Here is an 18,585-nt window from a genome sequence, read left to right as displayed (position 1 = left end):
ATGGTGCCAGCAAGGAGCTGGTGACACTTTCCTTTATAGCCTCGGGGGTTCAGAAACCTGAATCAGAGACTGTTTGTCTCCACTGATGCTCCTATAGAAACTTGTACCAAGTGGAAAGTCCCAGCTCCCCGTGTTTCTGTGTTGCTCTGCCAGTACATCTGCTGCAACCTTCCAGGTCCAGCCTCCCAGCCCTTGCCTGGCTCTGCAAGAGTGAGTCAGCTCAGCCAACAGCATCTCCTCGCACGGGCTTCATGATCCCAACCCATGTGTGCTCCTAACAGTGCACTGCCACAGGGATTCTGAGTGGTTCCTGACCTCCTGCACCCCTTACTGGTGGGCACAGGTGCCTTCTGCTCCTGCTGGCTCTGGAGATGTGGTAGGTCCGTGTGGGAGAAGGTTCAGCAGTCCTCTCTTAGGTCAGGGTCTGCAGTGCTACTGAAAGAAAATTAAATGGGAAATATTAAATAGAAAGCATGGGGTTGAGGGGAAGGGATTCACAGCTCACAGACATTGAGGCAGGATTTGTTTAGGGTTTTTTTGGTAATTTTTATTTTCTTCCGCAAAATTCGAGTGCTTTTTCTTGGTTTTGTCAGTGAGGATTTTGCTGGGATGCATTGTGTGTCAGAGAGCTCGGGGTTTGTGTTGCTGACTAGAACAATTGATTTTTATTTATTTGTTTATTTACTGCGGGAGAGAAATGAAGCTGTAAGTTTTTTAAGACTTTAGCTGCTCTGGAGGAGTTTTATTTAGAGAAACAGCCTGATTGTGTTGCTGTGTGTGATTGACACAAGCTCGTCTAATCCTGTTGCCAGCCTGGGCTCTGCAGCAGAGCCCTGGCATCTCTCACTCCGGTGCCCAGGTCACCTCGAGCCGTTCTCTGGCAGTCCAGGGTGCTTCTACCCAGGGCTGGGTGCCATCTCCTGCCCTGGAGCTCAGCTGCACATCACACAGCCCTGGTACACCACCAGCTACCTGCCAGCAGGAAAGACACAAACTGCAGGTTTTTGGGCACTTCCCGATTTCCTACCTTGCCTTGTTCCTTCTTGTTTTATTGTTCTGCTTCAGAGAAGTCTTGGGTCCCAGATGGTGCCCAAAGGTGATGGCTATCCCTGGATAGTTTGGTAGCTGTGTAGGAGCCAGGGCTCTGCAGCAGCTGGACCCATAGGGCTTAGCAAACTCCTCGCTCAGGAGAGCCTGGGGCGGGGATATCACTGTCCTGAAGTGGTTTTGGAAGGTGACCAGCTGGAACCTTCATAATCCCTGGAGCAGTGAGATTCCCTGGGACCTGATCAGTGTGCTGAAAGCTGCCTGCTTGGTTGAGTACTTTCTATATTATTTTTTAAGCATGATAATTACACTGCTGTGATTGCCAAGGGTAGGGGCACTCCTGCCAATGTGGTGGTGCCTCCTGCCAGCTGGTATCTCCTGCCTTGGTTGGGGAGAGCTGCTGTGGTGGGAAGCACAGCCATGTGGATCCAGCCCCATCCATGCTGCTGGAGGTATGGAGTTGTAGCCTGTTACCCTTTCCTTGCACCCCAAGCTGCCCTTGTTGTGTGTACCCCAGAAGAGGCAGCTCCCTGGTGCCAGGCTGCGGAGCGGAGCCCTGCGTCACTGTACTCCCTGTGAAGTGTCCCCCAGGAAAGCCCTCCCGTGGGTGGGTGCTGCCAGGTCACTGGTTTTGGAGGAGCTCCTCTCCCACAGGAAGGTGGCAGGCAATGTTTATCTCAGTTGTGTTTGCTGGGGCTGGAGAGTGACTGTGTTAACATGGAGCAGATGGGCCTGGTGAATAGGTGCTGGAGATAACCCTATTTCCTCACACAGCCTTGCTGCCTGCTGGGAAAGGAGCCAACCAGGCTTTTTAAGGAGAAGTGTGGAGCTTGGACACGCTGAGGATGGATTTCTCCTTCAGCTGGTTCAGTTTTGGGAGGAGGTTGTTGCTGTGAGGCAGAGGCTGCTGCCACAACCCACCACGTTCTGGTATGGGTTGGACCATGTAAAGGCAGGTTCCAGCCTGGTGCCTGCTGTGTTCTTTGAACCCTGAATTTAATTGTGTTCCAGGCAGGGACTGGAACTGTCTGTCAGTTCTAGGGAAAGCAGGCTGCAGGCTGATGTCCTGCCAGTCGCCAAGGCTGGGGGATTGGTGGTTGGGAACCCAGAATTGTGGGGCACAGCTGAAGGTTTGTGTCCCATATACAGTAATTTCACGATTATAAGCCGCACCATTTTGACTAAAATTTAGGTCCGAACCCAAAGTGCGGCTTATAATCAGGTGCGGCTTATATACGGACAAAGAATGAAAAGTTGCTGTTTTAGTTTGGAGGACAGGTGTCTGCTGAGAAAGGCAGGAACTTCTCTTTGAAATGGAGAATGTAAACCCCCTCCCACCAAATTATTATAGTTTTGAAATCAAGGGGCTCTCAGGCAAAGATATGGGAATGGGAATAACAGTTCTTTACTAGGGAAATAAATAAATAGATATACAGTACTACAAAGAAACAAACTCCAAACCCCGACAAAGTCAGAGTACAACCTGACACCCCGTCAAGCAGGGTGTTGGCAGCAGTCCCATTGAATGGTGGCTGCATCCTCCTGCAGTGACAGATGTGGCTCAGTTGAAGCAGTTGTCCTGTTGAAGGTGCAGTTTCCCTCTAAAGGTCCAGTGGTGATGTGGAGAAATCCGGTTTTCCTCTGGAGTCCAGTGGAGAAAGGGGCTCCCTTAGTGTCCCAAAACCTCTGTTTTTATTTTGGTAAGAAATGTTGGGCTCTTCCCCCTGGCTGGAGCAACTTCCAATGTGATGCAGTAATTTTATCAGTCCCACAGTGGGACTCAATGGGCCATTAGCAGAAAATGACTTGTTGAAGGAAGGATGGGGTGTGAGAAGATAAAGAACAATGCCCTGCCTGGTTTCAATGGATGGCCCATTAGCAGAGTATCTCCCACGGAGATAAGGATCACTACCCCCACCCTCAACAGATGGTGATTAAATAGATACCTTTTATCACACTCTGTATTGTAACGTGTGGCTTATAATCAGGTGTGGCTTATAATGGTGAAATTACTGTACTCTGCTGTTCTCTGTGTCTCCCACTCACTTTCGTGTGCCTGCTGGGAACCACGATGTGCAACAGAAGGCAGGGAAGTCTCCAGCCAAAGCTTGTCACACTGATGGCCCAGCCACTGCAGAACCTTTGAGGGAAGAACTGATGGCCCTTCTGGAAGGCTTTTTTATTTTCCCAAGAAAGTCAAGGACGTAGAAATGCCAGCAGCAGTTGGACAGTTTTAGGGGCTGACTCCTGTTGCATGTGGTGAGAAGATGGGACTAGGAGGATGAGAATGTCAGAGCTCCCCAGAGCCATTCCAGGACACTTTAGTATCCTGGCTTCCACCTCCCTTCCAGCTCTCTGGAGCGTGGATCTCCTGCCCAGCCAAGTGAAATGGTGCTGCCTTCCCTGAGCCTGCAGCTTGTTGCTGATGCCACATCAAGCAGGTCTGGTGATGCAGCTCACCCCAGTGTCCCCTCATGTGGTACTTCTGTCTTGTAGGTTATCTTGGATTTTCTTCTCTCTATGGGAAGGGACAGGGTGGTTCCTTCCATGGTCCCGTGGTGGCATTGCTAGAAGCCTTTGCCTGCTGGGTGGGACCATGGGTGTGTGAGGGATGTGCAGGAAGAAGACTGGTGGCTGTATGTCCCAATCCACAGAAAGCACTGCAGCATCCATGTTTTGGGGTGGATTTTTTGGAGCCAATGATCTCCTGCACTTGTACACTGGGTAACAGCATGGAACGCTGCAGGAGGATGGAGGTGGATGGCACAGGTTGCTGACAGCCTTCCCTTGCCTTTTGCTGATGCCTGTGGTTTGATGAACCTCACCCAGTAAGACAAATGGATGTGACAGGATCACGGTGCCCTTCATGGCCCCATTTGCTGCCAGAGCCGGGCAGCAGCTCCTTCCCCTCCTCTGCTTAAGGAATGATCTCCCTTTCAGATGTTGTGGACATGATGCTGCCACAAGGGAGAGGGATGTATAGTGGCTCCCAGCTGTAGGACTTGAGGCAGAAAAATCAATGTTTATATTTCTCTTAGCTGGGAATAACTCCAGTAAATAAACACCTTGCACAGTTCAAACGATGCAGGCACCGTATATGAACCAGAATGAATTTTCAAGCTCTCTCTTGCAATGAAATGGATTTCTTGATTTCAGGCTTTATTTAGAGAAACATTTGATTTAAGAAGGGAGTTGAAGGTTATATCTGATCTCTCTGAGGTGGAGCTGCTCTTCAAGTGGCTGTGGAGCATGGTGTGTGAATGTGGTTGGATTGCTGCTGCTGCTGGAGTGTTCCCAGGAGAGTTTCTCATGTACCAGCCAAAGGGAGGGTCACTTCCCACCTCCCCAGAGGGGTTCTGCCTGCATCCTCTGCCCCTCCAGACCTCACTGCTGCATTGCAGTGTGCTCAGAGCCCTGGGAAACTGCGTGTACAGGTGCTGCTGCTTGGGATTCTGGAGGCCAGCCAGGACTCAGTTCCTTCCACGGGCTGCACCGGCATCTCGGAGCTGTCTGTGCCTGCTCTTTATGGGATTGAACACCCTCCTTCCCTTTGTTCCAACCAGTGTGGTAGTTGAACTTGGCTCTTGAAGGGACGCTGGAGAGGGAGCCAGTGGTGAGCCCACTGAGGTGCAGCTCCCATCACTTAGGCTGCTCTTGGTCTCTGGAGGTCTGACTTTGCTGTTCCTGGGAAGAGCTGAGGGCATGGGATGGACTTGGAGGCTTCTTCTGCATAGCTGACCCTGTCTGTGGTTTCATGCAAGCAGAGCAGGGTGGAAGGGCATGTGAGGAGCCGGCTCTGCTGGTGAGAGGCACAGCTGACCTGGAGCTGGGGTTCAGGGTTGGGTTTAAGACTTGGCCATCTTATCTGGGGGCAGGAGTGTGTGAAGGGAGGGCTCCAGGCTCGTGTTTAACTGAGGGAGAGCTGGTTTGTCCTTCTGTGAAGGAGGAGAAAACAGCTTTAGCCCCACCTTTGCTCCAAGCTGCAGGAAGTGACCCCAAGCAGGGGACAAAGGGCACCGTGCAGGGCTGGGTTTGTTCTCAGTGTGAGTGCACACATGACATCCTGAAAGCACCGGGAGGGCTGCGTGGGGGGAAGACTGCTCCCTGCAACCCAGGAATTGCCATGGTCCATGGAGCTGCAATTCTGAAAACTGAACCTGCCTAGAAAACGTCATTGTGACTCCTGCCCTGGGACGAGGTTGTTCTGTTGCGTGTTGGACCCACTCCCCCGTCAGGGTTTCAGGCATTCCCAGGCAACACTGGAGGTTGGTGCCAAGGGCTGGTGCAGCCAGAAGGGCATTATAGCCTCTCTACTTCACAGATAAGTGGGGAGGCAGCTGGAAATGGGACATGGTGCCTCTTTGCTGAGCTTGGAAGCTGCTGGTGAGCTCTCCTGGCTCTGGTGCACCATGGAGCTGCTGCTCCCAGGCTGGCTGGGCCAGGCTTCTGGCTCCAAAACCGACAGGCAGGTAGAAGCACCTCTGCACACCAAAACCTGCCTTCCTTGGCTTGGTGGTGTCTGGTGTGGGATAACACAGCTATCCCAGTGTGGATAAGTGGTGTGGAGCTGAAAGGAGAGGAGGGAGACAGGAACAGGAAGGTGAGGTGGAGTAGAGGAGGAAAGAACTGATTCTGGAGCAGCAAGGAGGCAGAGCAGGGTGTCACTCCTCCGAAGAGTTTCAAACGACCTGCAGACACACAGGAGTTGCCAGGGTTGGGCACAGAGATGGTGTGTTTGTTCACCAGGGCACAACCACTGTGAGGATGGGATCAGTGGGTGCTGGGCTGTTTCTTTTGCACTTCCTGGAGCATTTTGGATGGAAGCCAATGCGTTGCCATGCACTTGGAGAATTTGTCAGTGCCAGAAGAGCAAGTGCCTGTAGAGCAGTGACTGGTTTGATGTTGTTCACTTCATAGAAGCAAGGTCCTGACCATGGCAGCCCAGGAAATGCATGGTATCACTACATATTGGGTAGCCTTGGCCTCAGCCTCGCACTGTGTCTTCTTTCTTGCAGCCACTCCCACTCTCCCGGCTCCATGGCTGCTGTCCGCGAGTGGTCCTGCACGCGCTGCACCTTCCTGAACCCTGTGGGCCAGCGGCAGTGCTCCATCTGCGAGGCCCCTCGCCAGAAGCCCGACCTCAACCACATCCTGCGGCTCAGTGTGGAGGAACAGAAATGGGCCTGTGCCCGCTGCACCTTCAGGAACTTTCTGGGCAAGGAAACCTGTGAGGTGTGTGGCTTCACCCCGGAGCCGGGACCCAGTGGCTCCCCTTTGCCCGTCATCAACGGCATCTTGCCCAAGCCTGCCGTGCTGGTGGAGCCCAAGGGCACGTCTAAGGAGGAGGCTGCCAAGGCAGAAAGCAGCAGTGAGGACTCAGAGGGGAAGAGCCCCGATGAAGCAGAGCTGGAGAGCGGCTGGGCTTGCCAGCGCTGCACCCTGCACAACACACCCGTGGCCAACTCCTGCTCTGCCTGTGGTGGCCCACGCAAGCTCTCCCTGCCCAAGATCCCACCAGAGGCGCTGGTTGTCCCTGAAGTCATCACTCCAGCCGGATTCCACATGGCTCCCTCCACCCCGCAGCCTTCAGTGTCCGCAGATATCTCTGATGGTGATGCTGTGGCCACCCCGGGTCTGGTAGCAATGGAACAAGAGCCCCAGAAGATACCAGCCTTCAGCTCCTTCTCCCCGGGGCTCCAGAACAACCCTGTGCCCCGAAGCCGGCGGGAAGTGCCCCCACAGCTGCAGATTCCGGGCTCTGAAGGCTCCCAGCCCACAGCTACGGGCGCCGTGGGGCAGAAGGGCTCTCCCCAAGGCCAGGCCAGGGCTGCCCCTGCCACACGCTTCCCAGACCTGCTGTCCAACAAGCGGCTGAGCGTGCTGGAGGAGGAGATGGAGGTCAGTCCATCCCACTGGAAGTGCAGCTCCTGCTCCCTGCTCAACTCCGCCGGGGCCAGCAAGTGCGAGGTTTGCAACACCCAAAAAGGCAGCGACACCATCAACCTGGTGGGGGACTCTGTGAGGTTCACCCCGTGCAGCCCCTCCAGCCCCGACTTCACTACCTGGTCGTGTTCCAAGTGCACCCTCAAGAATCCCACACAGGCCCAGAAGTGCAAGGTGTGCGGCTCCTCCAAGCTGCACGGCTTCCAGGAGCACGGGGCTCCGGGCGAGGCAGCCCCGCGCTGCCCCGACTGCGGCGCCTGCGACAGGGCCAGCTGCTCCTGCGGCGCCAAGGCCCCATCCGCGCGCAAAGTCGCTCGGCTCTTCCCTGCCCCGCTGCCCAGCGGGCAGGACAGGCCAGGCCAGTGGGCCTGTCCCGCCTGCACCCTGCTGAATGAGGTGAAGGCCAAGCACTGCGCTGCCTGCCACACCCCCCAGCAGTACGTGGCCCAGCACAAGGGCCTCAAGCCCCTCAAGAGGAGGGAGAGCATGCACGTGGAGAAGAGGAGGCAAACAGATGAGGGCGAGGCCAAAGCCCTGTGGGAAAACATCGTGACCTTCTGCCGGGAGGTGAGTTCCTGGCTTCTCTGTCTGCCTCCCCCATAGGTCTGGGGCAGCACCTTCCATGCCTTGGGTTCCAGAGATCTTCCCTTGCCACAGCTGGAATGCTGGTTGTTAGCACTGAAATGTCATCTTTGGTGCAGAATGGTCTAAGACAGCCCATACAGCCCACTCCTGGTGCAAGGGTGAGGAAGTATAAAACCTAGTGTTAAACCTGTTAACTATGAAACCCAGTGGTATTTTGAATAGAGAAAGAGAACTTCTGAGATGAAGGGGACATCCTTAGGTGGTCAGTCCATCTCCTTCCAGTGTCTGGTGGTGGGAAAGGTGGGGAGTGTGTCCTGGTTGCTGGTGGTGCTGCTGTCTGTGGATGCAGGATATTGGGGATGCAACATGCAGAAGCTCAGGATGAGAGTGCAGGCAGAGGAACTGCTGCTGCTGCCAGCAAGTGCAGGTGTTTCAGAACCACAGACTGGGCCTTGGCATTCTTGGGCTAGGTGTTGCAAATGCAGAGGTGCAGCAAAATGGCTCCCCCTGTTCTGGGCTACAGCTGAGCTGTAGCTGCAGCCTGGCTCTAGTTGAAGGTTTCAGGAATCTGTGCTAGCAATCACCTTCTTACTGTGAGGTATCTGATCCAGTCAGTTTGGCTTCAGCTTCAAACACCACTCCGATGGCCTCATTTTTTCCCTGTATGGCATTGAAAGCTTCTGTGAATGCTGCCTTCTCTGGCCTTCTTCTGGGGGAAGCCTCCAGCTCTTCTGGACCAGATGGAAAGGGAGTTGCAGTCCCATTTTGACATACAGACAAGGCTTTTCCTGCCTGGTCTGAGGATTGTGTCCATTCCTGTGCCTCCACTGCACAGTCCAGGGAACAGAGGTGTTTGGCTTGGAGGGGAAGCTCGAGAATGATCTTGTTTGGGATTGTGGTTTTTTAAAATTGCTGCGTGTCCTTCCTAACAAGGCGTGGGTGTCTTTATAGCAGAGACCCAGATTCTGCTTATCCCCGTCCTTTAAGCAAGTGAATAGCCTCTTTTGTAGGCAGGGAACATCTGTTACATCAGGAATCAGGCCTGAAGGATGAATCACGATGATGGCCAGGCTGAATTAGCAGTGTGGCACTGCCAGGAAGGGGAGCCTGCCTTGCCCCGTCCTGCAGTGCTTGTTCAGAGCCTTGGCTGAGCCTGTTGTGCTCCTTAACCCACCAGTAATGGGCTGTTAGATCAATGTGGGCCACATCCCAAAAATCCCCCTGCACCCAAACCTCAGCTGTGCTCTGGCGCTGTTCGGGTCCGAGGTTAGGCCTGGCAGCAGTGGAGGGATGATGCTGCTCCTGTCCTTGTGCTCCTCTGTTCTCGGTATCCCTCCCAGTGCTCCTGCTCAGGCTTGGTGTGTGAGGCAGCCTCCAAGCTCCCTGCTACCTGAGCCTTTCCCAGGCTGTTCAGCCTACCCCTGGAGGAGTCAGGCTGGCCAAGTTCTCCTCTGTCTATTGTCCCCCTGCCCCATGTCATGTGGAGCAGCCCCTCTTGCTGCTCCCTGCCAGGATTTCTGCTTGAGCTCCTGCTGTGGATTTTCCTTCCTCTGCTATTCCAGGGATGCCTTTTCCAACTCTTCTCAGTGTTTGGTCACTGTTTTAGCTTTACCCTTTCTCTTCTCTTGGGGAGCAGTGCAGAGCTGACCTCTTCCACTGGAATAATGGAATCAGAATTTGGGTCGGAGGGAACCTTAAAGCTCATCTCGTTCCAACCCTGCCAACCCACCTCACCTTCCACCAGACCAGGTTACTCCAAGTCCTGGCCTGACCAGGCCTGGCCCTGGACACTTCCACAGATGGGGCAGCCACAACTTCCCTGGGCAGCCTGTGCCAGGACCTCCCCACCCTCACAGGGAAGAATTTTCCCCCAGTATCCATCCTAAATTTCTCCCTTTTTAGTTTAAAACTTTCCCCTTGTCTTATCACTGTTTGTCCATGTGAAAAATTGCTTTCCCTCTTATTTGTAAGCCCCCTTTAAGCACTGGAAGGGTTTCTGAGGTCTCCATGGAGCCTTCTCCAGGTGAACACCCCCAGCTCTCCCATCCTGGCTCCAGAGCAGAGGGGATCCTGCCCATGGAACATCTCCACAGCCTCCTCTGGACCTGTTGTAACAGATCCCGGTCTTTCTTGTGCTGAGTCCTTCAGAGATGGACAAAACTGGAGTCTCACAAGGGCAGAGGGGGAGGATCCCCTCCCTCGTGTCCTCATGACTCTGCATAGCAAGTTCCTGAGCCCAGAGATCCATGTGCAGGGATGGGTCGCATACAGGTTCCAGCCAGGATGTGAGGAATGCTGGAACGGTGGCTGCTTTTCAGCTTCACTGCAGATGATCCCCTGAGAGAGCAGGACAGCTATTAGCTGAAAAACACCCTCTTTGCAAAAGAGGAGGTGGAGGTGCTAATTGAGGCACCACAAAGGAAGCATTCAGGTAGGATTGCCACAGAAGAGGAGGTCAACTACTAGCTCGGTGTGCATGAAGCTAATTTAAATCAGAGCCAGCTTTTGCGGAAAGAATTTAATTTAATTTAATTTAATTAACAATAACAAAGAAACACCTGTTCTCATTTCACCCTGTGTTAGACTGAAAAAGCCACCCTTCTCCACTTGGTGAAATTCTGTGCTTCCATCCACATGATTAATGCTTGTGGGATTACCTGACCTGCCCTTCCACCCATCCTATTTATTTATTATGCAGCAGGTATTGCAGGAGGGCTGGGACGTGGGATACCCTCACTCTGGAATTATTTGCCTGGTTGTGGTCTGGCTGAATGCAATTGCAAAAGCTGCCCCTCCCATCTCCCGTGGATGTACCTGGGGGTGGCAGGGCTGCCAAGCCCAGCGTGTCCCCTCCGGGCCAGGGACGAGGTGCGTTGTGTGCCAGGTGGCTCCTCGCAGCCTTGCTGTTTGCAGGCTTTGCTGCTTCTGGAGGCAGCCAAGGCCCCCCACAGCCCAGCTTTTAGCACCAGCACAAAGTGTGAGACAGTTCCTGCCCGGGGAGGCTCCTATGAAACAGAAAAAGGCAGATTGGAGTCACAGCCTGGAGCTTGGGGCTGGAGAGGTGAGCCTGAGGCGAGGCTGAATGCTGGACTGGAAGCACGAGAAGTATCCCTGCCAGCAGACACCAGCCTGGTCCTGCCCCCCTGCAGGGCTGCATGGGGACTGCCTGGGCCAGGCAGAGGGCTGGGGGCTCTGCTGTCACTCAGGGGAGCAGTGGGACTCTCTTGGGACCCCAGTCCCAAGTGGCCCCAACTGATGCTCTCCTTGCCTTTTGCCCTCACAGAACAAAGTCAATTTTGTAGACGACAGTTTCCCCCCAGGGCCCAGGTCCGTGGGGTTCCCCGAAGGTGACAGCGTGCAGCAGCGGGTGAAGCAGTGGCTGCGGCCCCACGAGATCAACTGCAGCATCTTCAAGGAGCGCTCAGTGAAGTGGTCGGTGTTCCGCACCCCCCGGCCCTCGGACATCCTGCAGGGACTGCTGGGCAACTGCTGGTGAGGGCGAGTGAGCCGGGCTCACACCTTCCCACCCCTTCCTTGTTTCCCTCCTCTTTCTCCAGCTCGGCCCCCTCAGCCCTACTCTGTAAGAACCGAAACCAGGGATGCGGGGCTCCAGGTGGCTTTTTTAAATGCTGTTTATTGTATCTAGATGACACAGCAATTCACGGGTCGTGGGTGACAAGAGCCAAGCCCACAGCGGTCAGCGTTTGCTATAGGCTCATCTGATGCCAATTCTGGTTCTGGTTACAATGTATTGTATACTTTTCATTGCAGAGCATCTTAAAACATGACAACCAATCAATACTTTTACTATTACCTATAGCCTATCACGACTACTAACATTATCATAATTTATGTTACTATTTTCAGTTACGAAAAGTTAGTATGTTGTGGTTTAAGCTAGAAGGTTTTTCTTTCAGTTTTCTTGTAGTGGAAATTTTTGAGGCCTTTTTTCCTATTTGCAACATGGCATTTTTGTTTGCTTGTGAAAATCTTTTTGCTTAGTAAAAACACGTTTTATTTGAGGTGGATTTATCCTTTGCTCTGAGGCATAAAAACTCCTTTCAACTCATTTTACCCTTTGCCTTCTAGTTATCCAGTAAGACTGGCTCAACAATTCCTTTCTTCTATATCAAAACTTGCTATAATTTCTATTCCTCCTTCAGATTTTACATTCAAATATCTTTCTGCTATACATTCACATCTGTGAGACCTTCTTGTCGAACTTTCATATCCCAACAATCCTCCAACCCATTTGAGCCCCCATGCTGTGCCTCACCCCCTCCCAGCGCTGCGTGGCTGAGCAGCTGGCGCTGCCCGTCCGTGCCCCGCTGAGGCCGCCCCGCCTGCCCGGCAGGTTCCTGAGCGCCCTGGCCGTGCTTGCTGAGCGGCCTGAGCTGGTGGAGAGGGTGATGATCACCAGGACGCTGTGCCCCGAGGGCGCCTACCAGGTGCGGCTGTGCAAGGATGGCACGTGGACCACAGTGCTGGTGGATGACATGCTGCCCTGCGATGAGTGTGGCTACCTACTCTTCTCCCAGGTCAGTGCCAGGGGGGACGGGGTGGGCAGTGCTCCAGGGCTCAGGGAGGTTCATCCCAGGCTCTCCCAGGAGACACAGTGGAAAGAGGCACTGCTGGGTGTGAGGCCTCTGCTTTGTGCTGCATTTAGAGTCATAGAGTAAGGTCAGACCCCAAAGACCATCAAGTCAAATCACTGATGAAATACCCCCTGCCCACTAAACCATTCCACAAAGCACCACTTGTTTTTGACTTGTTTTTTGAACTTCAGGGATGGTGACTCTACCAGTACCCTGGACAGCCCATTCCAATGCCTGACCACCTTTCATTACGGAATTGTCCTGATATCCAATCTAAACCTCCCCTAGTGCAACTTGAGGCTGTTTCCTCTTGTTCCCTGTCCTTTGTTCCCTTGGAGCAGAGTCTGAAACCCCGTGGCTGCCCCCTTCTGTCAGGGAGTTGTGCAGAACCAGAAGGTTTCCCCTGAGCCTCCTTCTCTCTAGGCTGAGCCCCTTTCCCAGCTCCCTCAGCCTCTCCCGGTGCTCCAACCCCTTCCCCAGCTCTGTTCCCTTCCCTGGACATGCTCCAACCTCTCAGTGTCCTTCCTGTCATGCGAGGTGCCATTGACCTTCTTGCCCACCTGGGCACATCTGACTCATGTTCAGCTGCTGCCAAACACTCCCAGGTCCTTTCCCAGCAGGTACTTCCCGCCTTCCCCAAGCCTGGAGCTGCCGGGGGATGCTGTGACACAAATGGAAGATCCAGCACTGGTTGCACCTTGTTTGCAGCTCAGCTTTGCTGTGTCAAGACAGCTGAACTCTTTGAGGCTATAATATCCATCTATTTAGAACTCTTTTGGCATTTCCCAGGCTGCATTGAAGAAGTTTCATTTACAGTTGCTTTTCCCTCACTCCTCCTTGCACCACAGCCACTTCACTTGCAGGGAAAACCACCTTTACTCTTCATATAAAAGGAAAACATTTTAACCTGTGTTTTGCACTGTGAGGGACTGAGGGAAAGTGGTTTCTTTCCTCTGAGGGGAGGTCTGGCAGCTTGGCTGTGCCAGGGAGGGACTGTGGAGAAGGAGGGGATAGCACATGGAGCAACCTGTTCCAAGCCAGTGCCCAGTTGCTCTGAGCACGCTGAGGTGGCAGCTGCTCGGCTCCAGTGAACTCCCTCCGCCCCTCCAGGACATCACTCTGCCCTGCCCTGCCCTGCCCTGCCTGCCAGGCCCAGGAGCTCTTGCTGAGATCATGTCCATGAAGGAGACTGAGAACGTCTCTATTGAAACTCAGGAGGCAAAATCTGCCAAAGAAAACAGTACCACTCTTATGAGGAGACAGGGACTGGGACTGCTGGTTTGGATTTCGTTCTCCAAATCCAGTCCTTTGGGTTTTGACACGCAGCCATGTCAGGACAGGACTCAAACTTCAGAGAAGGAAACAAGAAGGAATTAATCTCTACATTCTACCTCTCAGTAGGCAGAGGATACAGATGCATTTCTTTATTTCAGTATAAGATTTACCTGTCTTGGTTTTTTACCTTTTCCTTCCATCTTTCATTAATTTCAAGTCTGCTTTTGGGTTTTTTTTAAGATTGGAGGTTTTCACATGGGCTGGACTTGCCTCTGTTTGCAGGGGTATCTGAATCATGATTAGATTTTTCTGCTGAGTGTTCAGCTGTGGGAGTTGGATGTGGGGGATAAAAAAGGAAAATTGGAGTTTTAAAAATAAAAGGAAATCAGGCTCTTATCTGAGCTCCCTGGCTGTGGTTCAGGCACAAATAAACAACATGGATTTTGTTGAGTGAGGGACCCAAAAACCAGCAAAAAGCATTTTTAAGCTCTCTTTATCCATCAGAAAGAAATCTTCACTGCCCTCCTTTCCTCTGCCAGCTCTTGGCTGCCACCTGTGAGTCACACAGGCACAATGTACCAGTGATTTTCCCTGCTGCTCTCCAAGCACCGGATACCAAACCCCATTTGCTGGGAAAAAACTCGCATCTTGTAATTAGGCCTTGTAGTTACTCCCTGTGCTGAAATAGAGGACTTTGCCAGCTCAGGTTTTTGGAGCTTGTCCTTGGAGCAGTGTCTGTGATCTCTGGGTGGAATCCAATCAGTTTCATGGCTGTGCTCTGCCAAAGGGCTGTTGGTTTGGGTTTGCAGAGGTGTGTGAGTTAAAGGCAGCTGTTCCAGATGTGCTCCACATCACAGAACCCTACAATTCCTTGAGTGGGAAGGGACCCAGAAGGATCATGAGTCCAATTCCTAGTCCTGCACATGATACCCCAACAATCCCACCTTGTGCCTGAGAGCCTTGTCCAAATACTCCTTGGGCTCTGGGAGCTTGGTATCCTCTTGCATTATTAAATGGTTCTGAGTTCACATTGAAGTGTACAGAAGGGGCTCAGGATGGGCACCCACCCTCCCAACCTGATTGCTGGGCACCCCAGGGTGGAGCTCTGTCAGCATCCAGGCCTCTTGGGTGTTTATTCTAGGACTTCTTCCCAAGAGGAATTGAACTCTGCAAACAAAACACTGAGCAAGGAGCAGGTCACCCATGGCCAAGGGGATGAGCTCCTGGCATGGCCTTGCTGCTCCTGCCTCTGGAGCGCAGGAGGGCTGGTGGGGATGGCTGTGAGGGGCTTTCCCACCTCCTACCCAAGGGTGGTGACCTGTCCCTCCCTGTCTCTGCAGGCCCAGAGGAAGCAGCTGTGGGTGGCCCTCATTGAGAAGGCACTGGCCAAGCTGCACGGTTCGTACTTTGCCCTCCAGGCCGGGCGTGCCATCGAAGGCCTGGCCACACTCACAGGGGCCCCCTGCGAGAGCCTGATGCTGCAGGTCAGCTCCACTAACCCTCGCGAGGAGCCTATTGACACTGACCTCATCTGGGCCAAAATGCTGAGTTCTAAGGAGGCTGGGTAAGATGAGGCAGAAGCAGGGACACTGGAGAGGGGGGTGAGGGGGAACGTTCTTGTCTTTAGAGACTCAGGAAAGGGGTTACTGCACTAGCTGGGGCAGAATCCACCACCCTTGCCACTCATCTGGAGCATTGGTGGAACTCCCACTCAAAGCTCTAAGAAATTATTTCTCCTGTGAGTAATTCTCATATGAAATTAAGAGCCTGGTGAACTTCCCCTGCATGTCACGGCCATCTTGCAGGAGTTAGGAAGTGGCACTGAGCTTGCTTTGCTTTGGGCTTTTTTGTTGTGTGAGTGCTTGATCCTTCCCATGTTTCCCACCTGTATGTGACATCTTTGCTAATGACGCCTGGCTAGCGCTGGTCTAGTGGGGGCACAGCCAAAGCAGAGACCTCCTGCTTATCACTTGGGCAGGAGGGCAGCTGGGTTGGCTGAAGGCTGGGGTGTGGGACCACATGGATGGATAGCTTCCAGCACATGGTCCCCCTAAATGTGACTGGTGCAGACCTCCTGCCCCAAATAGTGTCCTCACCCCTGCCAGCTTGTCTAGCTGATGGACCACCTGCCTTTCTTAGTGGCTTTCTGCCAGCCAGCAGAAGTGGGCAGGGTGCTGGGGTCTGGCAGAAATTGGAGGAGATCTGGGGCAAAGCTCTTCAGTGCAAAGCAGCTCTCCTTGGAGCCTGGGCTCAGCGTGCACGTGGGCAAGGGGAGTGAGCTCTGACCAGCGGGGCTGGGCACTGCCTTGGGCGTGTTGTTGTTCCCAACAGTGTTGTTGCAGAGAGGGAACATCCAGGAGCCTCCTGGAAGGAAGCTGTCCCATGCCTGGAGTGATGGGGATGAGCTTCCCCCCACGCCAGGCCTGGCAGGACCCTGAGGGTTTGCTGTCCCTGTGCAGGTTCCTCATGGGTGCGTCCTGTGGCGGAGGCAACATGAAGGTGGATGATGTGGCCTACGAGAGCATGGGGCTCCGGCCCCGGCACGCCTACTCCATCCTGGATGTGAGGGATGTCCAGGGCTACAGGTGAGTTTAGGCTGGAGCCTGCCATAGCACTGCACTGCTCCTGCCAGCAGGAAACCTGGGGACGTACAACTGAGGGCATGGTGAACAGGACCGTGGGGAGTCTTTGGTGTCCCATCCTCATGGCCAGCATCCTAGGGTGTCACATAAGTGTCGTTGTCATATAAACATGTCCTTACCTGGTGCTGGCGCCATGTCCAGTGGTAGAGTGTTTCACCTGGTCTCACAAGACACAGAGGACTGAGTTGAGCACTCACTTCAGTGAGGTGCTCAGAGCATATTGCTCACCTTTGAATGGAGGGGGGAATAGAAATGGGTGCCACCCTGACAGGTGGGTCGCTGTAGGAAGCTGTATTTTCAACTATGTCACTCTCAGCAGCCTCTTCCCCACTGAGCTCCTTCCCCACAGCACCTGGCTGAGCCCCTTTGGGCAGGGAAGGGCAGAGGGAGCAGCAGCAGGTCCAGAGCTACAGGACAGGGCCACCATGTGGTTGACACATTAGTTCTGGGATGCTGGGAGGGATTTGGAAGGCAGGAGTGATGGGGTGTCCTTTGTGGGGGGCAAGCTGGGTCTTACCTCCCTCCTGGGTCTCTGACACTTTTCCCCTTCCCCCAGGTTACTGCGGCTCCGGAATCCCTGGGGCCGCTTCTCCTGGAACGGCAGCTGGTCCGATGATTGGCCGCACTGGCCACTCCCCCTGCGCCACGAGCTGATGCCCCATGGCAGCAGCGAGGGCGTCTTCTGGATGGAGTACAGCGACTTCATCAAGTATGGCACTGCCAGAGGCAGAGCTGTGGGGCAGGGAACAGGGCAGGGATGGAAAATGGGACATGGGGTCATGATGGGGCAAGCAAGAGCAGTCATCTCTAGGGAATGTGGGTGACCTGCAGCATGCAGGGTGCCCATTGAGACTAAACCTGCCTTCCCCACAGGTATTTTGACTCCGTGGATATCTGCAAGCTCCATTCAGACTGGCACGAGGTGCGTGTGCAGGGCATGTTCCCCAACAAGGCCAACGGGCCAGTGACGGTGACATCGCTGACGGTGTTGGAGCGCGCAGCTCTGGAATTTGCCCTCTTCCAGGAGGGCAGCAGGTGAGCTGGGCAGGGCAGTGAAACTGGGGGGTTCAGCCTGCAGAAAAAGAGGCTCAGGGGCCCTCTGCCCTGGAGCTCTTCACAGCTCCCTGACAAGAGGGTGCAGTCAGGTGGGGGTCAGGCTCTGCTTTCAAACAGGACAAGGGTAAATGGCCTCAAGTTGCACCAAGAGAGGTTTAGATGGGATATTGGGGAAAAATTCTTCACTGAAAGGGTGGTGAGGCCCTGGGACATGCTGCCCAGGGCAGTGATGGAGTCACCCTCCCTGGAAGGATTTAAAAGCCTTACAGATACAGCACTTGGGGACATGGATTAGTGGTGACCTTGGCAGTGCTGGGTTAATGGTTGGACTTGATCCTAGAGGACTTTCCCAACATTAATGATGCCACAGTTCTGTGGGCCCAGAAGATAACTAGACACATTGACACCTCACCACACGGCATCCCCCAGGATCACAGAGATCAGGATGGACCCCCAACACCATCTCTCCAAATCTTGGGAACTGCTCATGTTTAGCTGGAACCCAACTCCTGAATGCAGGGCTGGTTCCTGGGGCTGGATATTTAGGGCAGTGGGATAGCTCTTCCCTGGATCTGCTGCCTGTGTCCTGAGTGACGTGTGAACCTTCTTTCCTGACACAGGAGGTCAGACATGGTGGACAGCCACTTGCTGGACCTGTGCATCATGGTTTTCCGGGCCACCTTCACCAGTGGCAACAAGCTGAGCCTGGGCCGGCTGATGGCCCACAGCAAACGAGCTGTCAAGAAGTTCGTCAACTGTGATGTGATGCTGGAGCCGGGCGAGTACGCCGTGGTGTGCTGTGCCTTCAACCACTGGAACACTGCCCTGGCCGGCCCTGCTGCCCAGGGTGAGAGGATGGAGGGGCCCTGGGGGAGGGAGAAGTGCCAGAGCTCTTGGTCCTCATCATGGAGACCTTCTTGAGTGTGGAGGTTTCCTGTTGCATGTTACACATGCATCAACCCAAGAACACCATGCTCCTGGGGATTGTGGGCCTGGTGACAGTTCCCTGATCCCCCTTCCTCGGTTGTCTCTGCAGCTTCCAGTCCCACCAGCAGCCGACCAGCCACGGATTGTTCCAGCTACATCCTGGCCATCTACAGCTCCCGCCTGGTGATGGTGGAGCAGGTGGATGCACAGCCCACCACGCTGGCAGATGCCATCATCCTGCTGACCGAGAACAAGGGCGAGCGCCATGAGGTGGGTGGGGGCACAGGGAGAGGAGGCTGCAGTGGGGAGGGGGATGATGCTGCCAGGGAGCCTGGACCTGTGGGGTCCTTGGGCAGGGGTTGGGCAGGGCTGTGCCAGCTCTGGCTGCCCCACTGGATGCCCACCCCCTTTATTCCCTGGAGCAGCATGTGGCACCCCAGCAGATGGGCAGCCCTTGGCTAGAGTGGAAGATACCAGTGCAGGGATTTTGATTCGGGGTGCCCAGAGGCTTCATC

The 18,585-nt window shown here is 54.1% G+C and overlaps 1 protein-coding gene across 7 annotated transcripts in view; it reads left to right on the top strand.

The window, feature by feature from the left end:
* Nucleotides 1-18,585, top strand: part of CAPN15 (calpain 15) — a 57,669-nt gene that overhangs the window by 36,649 nt on the left and 2,435 nt on the right. For 6 of the 7 annotated variants that reach the window (XM_033074086.1, XM_033074090.1, XM_033074087.1 and 3 more), the window contains 9 exons: nt 6,063-7,557; nt 10,859-11,067; nt 11,930-12,113; nt 14,786-15,009; nt 15,905-16,030; nt 16,644-16,796; nt 16,961-17,122; nt 17,764-17,990; nt 18,180-18,340. In XM_033074086.1, coding sequence (XP_032929977.1) covers nt 6,063-7,557; nt 10,859-11,067; nt 11,930-12,113; nt 14,786-15,009; nt 15,905-16,030; nt 16,644-16,796; nt 16,961-17,122; nt 17,764-17,990; nt 18,180-18,340 — 2,941 coding nt within the window. Of the gene's footprint in view, nt 1-197; nt 377-6,062; nt 7,558-10,858; nt 11,068-11,929; nt 12,114-14,785; nt 15,010-15,904; nt 16,031-16,643; nt 16,797-16,960; nt 17,123-17,763; nt 17,991-18,179; nt 18,341-18,585 lie in introns of those variants that run through there. The other variant, XM_033074089.2, reaches the window with a different exon arrangement.

This window comes from Catharus ustulatus, chromosome 16, assembly GCF_009819885.2.
Source record: "Catharus ustulatus isolate bCatUst1 chromosome 16, bCatUst1.pri.v2, whole genome shotgun sequence".
NCBI lineage: Eukaryota > Metazoa > Chordata > Aves > Passeriformes > Turdidae > Catharus > Catharus ustulatus.
The sequence above is the reverse complement of the archived record's forward strand: the minus strand, read 5'-3'. Positions and strand labels throughout refer to the sequence as shown.